Raw genomic sequence first — 7,085 nt, 5'->3', positions numbered from 1 at the left:
AGGGGAGACGGTGAATAACCCAATTTCATTAAACGGTAGCGTGTTCCTTTAAGACTAATTGTTATGCAATGTTTGCAGGTTATTATTACTATAGCCTACTTGGCCTAAATGCTAACTGCATTTAAAACACACACAGACTCTCTCTCTCACTCTTTCACACACACACACACACACACACACACAATACATGACACAATCTCATCATCACTAACTAGTTTATCTTGTTATTTCTGTTTTTTTTTTTTCAGATTTTCTTTTTTTTTTACTTGCTCTAGCTTGTATTTAAAGCAAAAATCCGAATCATCACTCATTCTGCAGTTAGGAAACAAGTAAAACCTTCTACCAAGGCATTAGATAGTACATGTTTTTCAGTGCCCAGAAACTTACATCTAACATGGTAAGTGTTAAGCTACATCTTGCATTCAGTTAAAATAAAAATAAATGTATTCAAATTTAAAATGGCAGGGTACCACAGCATTAGGACATAGTTTTCAAGACAGTGTAACCCCAAATTGTGCAAAATATTACATAAAGAAACATTGTAAAAACATGAAATTTAAAAAAGGGGCAACATACTATAATGAATAATAAATTACAAAAGAGAAACAGTTTAAAAAGGGAAACCACCAGTAACAGTAAGATATTGAGTGGTAACACTTCTTAATAGCTACACACTATTAAGTATTTATTAAGCATTTTTAACTATTACTAAATGCTATGTTCTTCATTCGTAAAGCAGTGTTCCTACAGTAATTCTCATTAGTCAAGTATTTATACATATAGTTTGTTCATAGTGCATATACTTATCTATCTGCATATCTGCATATACTTATCTAAATATATTTTGAATACTTGAACACCAAAGCACTTTTCCTGTCGCCCGCACGCTATTTGTTTATCCAGCACGGCTTTTGAAACAACCATGTCCACAGACAATGTAGAGTATGCATGGTTTTATGAAAGTATGATGCATTGCAACATCAGAAGCAAGTCAAATTTGTATGTCTCATTCCATCGACTACAGATCCGTTACCTGATCTAGCAAACTTGCATAGTGCGGTTATAGCCGATAAAAGGTTGCAAAGCGAATGCAGAAGTGCCGTTCACCCTGTACAAGTTGAACCACTGAAACAATTTTGAAAGATTATTTTAAAGGTACAAAAAACTATTTGGTGTTGCTGTAATAAATTATGCAAAAATATTTTTTTTCCATTATTTGACCGTTGTTAAGGAAGTCTGTGGTTTATAAGATTTGGTTTATTAGAATGGGTGTGTTAATGACTAATAAACTATTTTCACCGTCATGTATGCATGCCTTTATAAAACATAATGATTACTGTAATAGCCGAGTCCCAAATAGACGCCTGTCTCTTTTAACTCATTGAGTGCCAAAAATGTAATATTACGTTTTTCCTTCTCATGCGTTGAGTGCCAAAAACGTAATATTACGTTTTTAGCTTTTTTTTTAAATGACGAAACTAGACACTCTAACACAGTGGTTCTTAACTGGTCTGGCTTTGGGACCCACAATTTCACAATGTTCATGAAGTCACGACCCATATATATTTTATAGCGTCCAAGACAACAGATTTGGTGAGCTACATGCTAAGAAAGGCGAAGTGCCTGTAGGCCTATTTGTTTGGAACATGCTGTTTGGCATTACATTTGTGAAGTCTCCAACTCCTGATGTCACCTTAAAGTACTTGACAGGTCTGTCTTTGACAGGTGTGCTTTATTATGAGGTATTTTAACTCATGTTCCAGCAATTGTGAACATCGCACACTGTGGATTCTGCACCATTTCGTCTCAATTTAAGTCTATTTGAAATGGGCGATTTCTTCTTTTTTTTAACCACAAGCTCTGCGACCCACCCAGAATGGTTCCGCGACCCACTTTTGGGTCCCGACCCACCAGTTAAGAACCACTAGTCTAAGACACCTTATATGTGATTTTGTGATGAATGGAAATGAAATATATGACGATCGAAAACTCATGAAAACGCACTGGACATTTTATCTGGACATTTTATCATAACTCGGTTGCCGCTTTGGGTCGAATCAGTGACACGTGCACGTCAGGTCAAAACCAGGCCATTTTTGTTGGTCTATCACTAGGTGGCAGTCTCGCCAGGTCTCACTGATCACTTCCCGGAAAGTTTATAGGCAACACTTCATATTTCATGAAAGACGTTATATCTCCATTTCTAGAAAAAAACAGCGATTTTGATGAAAACTAGCCACTGTTTAGCTTGGGATTTCTCAGGAACAGAAGCGTGTAGAAATACACGGTTTGCACCCACAGAGAGCTTAAAGTCTCACCTTTTAAAGAGCCATTGTATGTGTTCATAGCTATAACACAAAATATGCTGTGGCTGTACAAAAATCATCAACAATGGTCTAGATTGCTGGCACTCTAGGACAAAGCTTCTGAAAACAGCTTGGCATTCAATGAGTTAATCACCTGGTGTGGGTACAGGTTTGGGTTAAAGGCTGGTCTCAAATAGAGGCCTGGTCTGTTTTTTAGTTTCGGGTTGTATTTAATCTTCTGAAACCCGTCAGATCGTCTGTTTAAGCCAGTATGGTGCAGACTGCACACACTAAAGTTATGATCAGATGGCATTAAAAGATTGCGGTGGGGAAAAGCTAGAGTTCCAAATTGTATACAGTAACTTTTTTCAATATGAACTATACCTATATGTCCGACTTCGACATCGTTCAATTCATCTCTTTTGTTTCATGCTGACAACAAAACAAAAGGGTTCACAAACATTATTCTTTATTCTAAATGAGTACCGCCATAGCAATAAAGAGAAAGAAGTATGCTATGATTTGAAATGTAAGCTGACTGTTGTCGAATTTGCCAAATAAAATATGGGAGAAACTATATGGTTCATGCTCTCTCATGCTGTTTCATTTGTGCCAAAAAGGAGGGAGAATGAAACATTATGCATGTTCCACTTTTGCATAAATAATTCTTGAACGGTTTTGGTCAGGGCTGAAAATGTGATATGATCTCTTTGTAAATTACGTTTGATTAAAAAACGTGTTTCATCTGGTCTGGTTATCCCCGCTATTTGGATCTTATCTCACTCAATGAACAACACAAAATGAATGATCATCCGTAATTGTCATCGGATAGCCTAGTCATATGGGTAGACATTCAGTGTGTTTGAAATAATTAATACGATAATATTTTCCATCTTTGCAAAGGAAAAGTTTTGTGTAAAGGGAATTAAAGACCTGTCTCATATAGACGCCTGTCTCTAATACTAGCCGGTGCAGTTTGGCGATTTGGGAAAATAAAAGCCTGGGCTATTATTTGGAGTTTTATGGTAAGCATATGCAGTAAGGATTAGTTAGGATGTGGATACAAGTCTTGTAAGCCACTTATCCGCTCATCTAAACTGAGGACTTTCCATGGTGTGTAAAGGTTACATTTACATTTATTCATTTAGCAGACATTTTTATCCAAACTAATGAGAATTAATATAGGAACAATGTTTTACAAATGAGGAACACATAATGCTTAATAAATGCTTAAAGGGACACCAGGCAAGCCTAATGCTTTTTCTCTACGAAACTCCCCCTCGCTCGGTCTGAGGCTCTTTTCCTTTTCTTTGCATCTTCCGTCAAGGGTTTTCGCTGTTTCTTCGCCGGCTCTGCCATTATACACACGTTTGCAACAATCACTAGCGTTTCGTTAGCCTCCCTCTGTGCTGTGGATGCAGGATGGAAACTGAAACTGCTTCGGTCGCCGGGTACGATACACTGAACTTGCAAGCGGGATATTCTTCCTACAGGCAGTAGGGGCAGGCGAGAGAGTCTTCATTCGCCCTGTAATGAGTCATTTAACCATATACCGACTTACGAAGATGAGCAATTAACACGAAAACGTTGCCTGGTGTCCCTTTAATAGTGTGTGTTACCGATTGGGTATGCTATTTAGTTATTTTGTTAGTTAATTATAGTTTGGCAAAATGTTAAATTGGCCATTGTCAAATAAACCTGACTGGAGATACACACATGCATACACATGCATGCAACACAAATAGCCTATATGAATCTGTGACTGTACGTACACACCGCTGCCGACTTGAGCTTCCTAAGAAGCTCTGGTCGCCCTGTCAAGGACACTTGTCAAAAAAGTATAGGGAAGCTTTGGACGCTTTGGCAGCTCTGACGTGACAGCATTTTACGTTTGATCATGTTCTATCCTAATACTTTATTCTATTCGATTGGTTGCTGGTCGTTGGTCGTTGAACCGCGTCATAGCTCATTACCATAAAGTTGACTGACTTTCAACTTTCTGCTTGACGCTCAAGTCGCTCAAGACGCCCAAAACGCGACGCCGACGGATTTGCCGCTTCTGGCAGCTGAGAGAAGCCGGCTTCCATTGAAAATGAATGACTTCCTGAATCTTTGGAAGCTCAAGTCGGCTGCGGTGTGTACGTACAGTGATCATAACACTAAAGTACAGCTTCATTCTCCCAACCGCTTCTTTCTTGTTATTGTCTTTCCCTGCAGATCTACTGCCTCTTAGCTCTTCTGCTCCCCCTGGTGGTGAACTCCCACCCCGTCGGTCGAAGCCTGCTGCCCTTGGACTGTGAGGACATCTTCCAAAATGGGTCAGTGCACAACGGGGTTTACACCATCTACCCGGCAACGGAGGACAAGCCTGTGGAGGTGTACTGTGACATGGGGTGTACAGAGAATGAGAATCACAAAGATGGACAGTGGACGGTCAGTAAAGCTTTCAAAAAAATCAGTTGCAATATCAATTGACTGGATTGAAAAGGAGGTGTGAAATGGAAAATGCAAAATGGAAGAGCTTAAAGGTTGTATACAGTAGCTTAAAAATAAACTCCTGGTTATTATCTCTTAGCCTATTGTATATGTAGGCTACACTAAATGTGAAAAACAAGATTGACACACTTTTATGGTGGGCCTCTTCAGGTGATCCAGAGAAGAATGGATGGCACTGTAAACTTCTACCAGCCCTGGGATCACTACAAGGAGGGCTTTGGGAACAAGAACGGAGAGTACTGGCTGGGTAAGCACACTGCAGCTCTCACTCTCTGAATGGGTCAAGGGGAATATTCTGTGTTGGCTCCCCCTAGGGGAATTTGCTTGACACTTTCACTCTGTTTTCCTATCTCCATCTTTATTAACTGAACTGAATCAGTAAATCGGTACTGATTGTACTGACATTAATCTCTGGCGTGCCATGTAACATCTGAAATACATGCATTCAATCAAATGTAAGCCACATTAAAGGCGCAGTCAGCGACCATACGCAATTTCAAGCCAATAACAAAAACATCTCAGGATTCGCTATAGATGCCCTTTTCTTGAGTACACTGTAAAAAAGAACAGGTCTCTGTAGGCAGCCTAGGCTCCGAAAACTGGAAACAAACTAAGTGGGGGCAGCCTGTCCCCCAAACAGAAAGGAAACTCTGTGTGGAGTTTCTCGGGTAATACTGAAGGGAGGGGTGAGCTACCTCTCTGGTGTGTTTCATTTCTTGTCTAAAATATAAATACGTTGTTTTGGACATATTACAGTCGACTGTTATGTTACAGTTAATTGTTCATGATACAGGAATAGTTGTTAAATCAAGTCAGCGGTTCTGAATCCTTGACAGACATAATGTTATCATATCTGCAGGTCTGGAGACTATTTTCAGCCTCACCTGGAGGGGTAAGTATGAGCTGCAGGTGGACATGGAGGATTGGGAGGGGGGCAGTGTCTATGCCCGATACTTGTCCTTCTCCATTGACTCGGAGGACGATGGCTACGAACTTCACTTGGGCGGATACATCAACGGTGGAGCGGGTGAGTTTGGGGTTTTCAGAAAGTATTCTCTCATCAACATGACATATCCTCTGAGCACAGTGTATGACTTTTTTTTAAAATGTAGGAATAGATATGCAATTTCACCTACTTCAATGAATCACCTAGCTGAGCACTTTTTTATGTCACAGTGTAATTGTCATTGGCTGACAAGTCAATTATGTTTTACTATAACATTTCTTTAAATGTGGGAAAATGTTACTTCAATGAATCATCTAGCTGGACTAACTACATAGCTCTTGCCCGTAGCCATTCAGTCTGTCTTATTGTTACAAAAAATTAGTTTTGTAAACATGTCTTTTAGGTGATGCTCTAAATTATGCGAATGGGAGGAAGTTCTCAACCTACGACAAAGACCAAGACTCCAGTTACTCCAACTGTGCAGACCTGTATGATGGAGGCTTCTGGTTCTATAGCTGCCCATATTACGCCAACCCCAACGGATTGTACAAAGGGAAGGGGAGTGTGGCGAGCGGTACCGGAATCTATTGGCACCACTGGAAAGGCTCTTATTACTCTCTAAAGTCCATCATGATGAAAATCAAGAGGGTGTCTCTCTCTGAAGCGTAATTTATAATGTAATGTTTCTCTCTCTTTCTCAGATCAAAATGTTCTGTTAGCATAAACTTTTTTTCATGTCGTAACACAATGGCAAAATGAAAGGCATTAAATGTGCTACTTTCTCATAAATTCCACCTATTTTTTCTTTGTCCAGCAAGATGAAAATCAAGAGGGTATCTATCTGAAACATAATTGGTAATGGAATCTCTCTCTCTCTCTCTGCCAGATCAAAATGTTCTCTTAGCACCAACATGATTTTTAAAATTTTCATATTGTGAGACTGTGGCAAAAAACATTAAATGCGATACTTTCTCTTTTTTGTTTGTTTGTTTGCCAACTGCGTGACATACAACAACATTCCAGGGATTAAGGTGTGTCAAAGTCAAAGTCAAAGTCAAAGTCTGCTTTATTGTCAATTTCTTTACATGTCAAGACATACAAAGAGATTGAAATTGCGTTTCCTACTATCCCACGGTGGAGACAAGACATATTTTACCAATTAGGTCCACAGACAAACATAACATTCAAGTAAACAATGTAAAAAGTAAAAATAAGAAGGCACATACAATGAAGAAATAAGAGCAGCAAAATTTGGTTGAAATTGTGCATACAGTAGACAGTCAATATAATAGTGCAAAAGTCAGGCCAATAAATGGCTGAGGTAGTTTTGTTTGACC

General features: G+C 39.2%; 1 protein-coding gene across 1 annotated transcript; it reads left to right on the top strand.

The window, feature by feature from the left end:
• The first annotated feature begins 286 nt into the window (after positions 1-286).
• LOC143128052 (microfibril-associated glycoprotein 4-like) lies at positions 287-6,725 on the top strand. The gene is made up of 5 exons (XM_076289734.1): positions 287-397; positions 4,524-4,739; positions 4,953-5,049; positions 5,662-5,829; positions 6,152-6,725. Exons 1-5 carry the CDS (start codon positions 362-364, stop codon positions 6,415-6,417), a joined length of 783 nt encoding a protein of 260 aa, XP_076145849.1. The 5' UTR covers positions 287-361; the 3' UTR covers positions 6,418-6,725.
• Positions 6,726-7,085: the final 360 nt, after the last annotated feature.

This window comes from Alosa pseudoharengus, unplaced genomic scaffold, assembly GCF_046254945.1.
Source record: "Alosa pseudoharengus isolate Yale_2024_CS ecotype anadromous, Long Island Sound unplaced genomic scaffold, YU_APseudo_1.1 YU_APseudo_1.1_scf_1, whole genome shotgun sequence".
NCBI lineage: Eukaryota > Metazoa > Chordata > Actinopteri > Clupeiformes > Clupeidae > Alosa > Alosa pseudoharengus.
The sequence above is the reverse complement of the archived record's forward strand: the minus strand, read 5'-3'. Positions and strand labels throughout refer to the sequence as shown.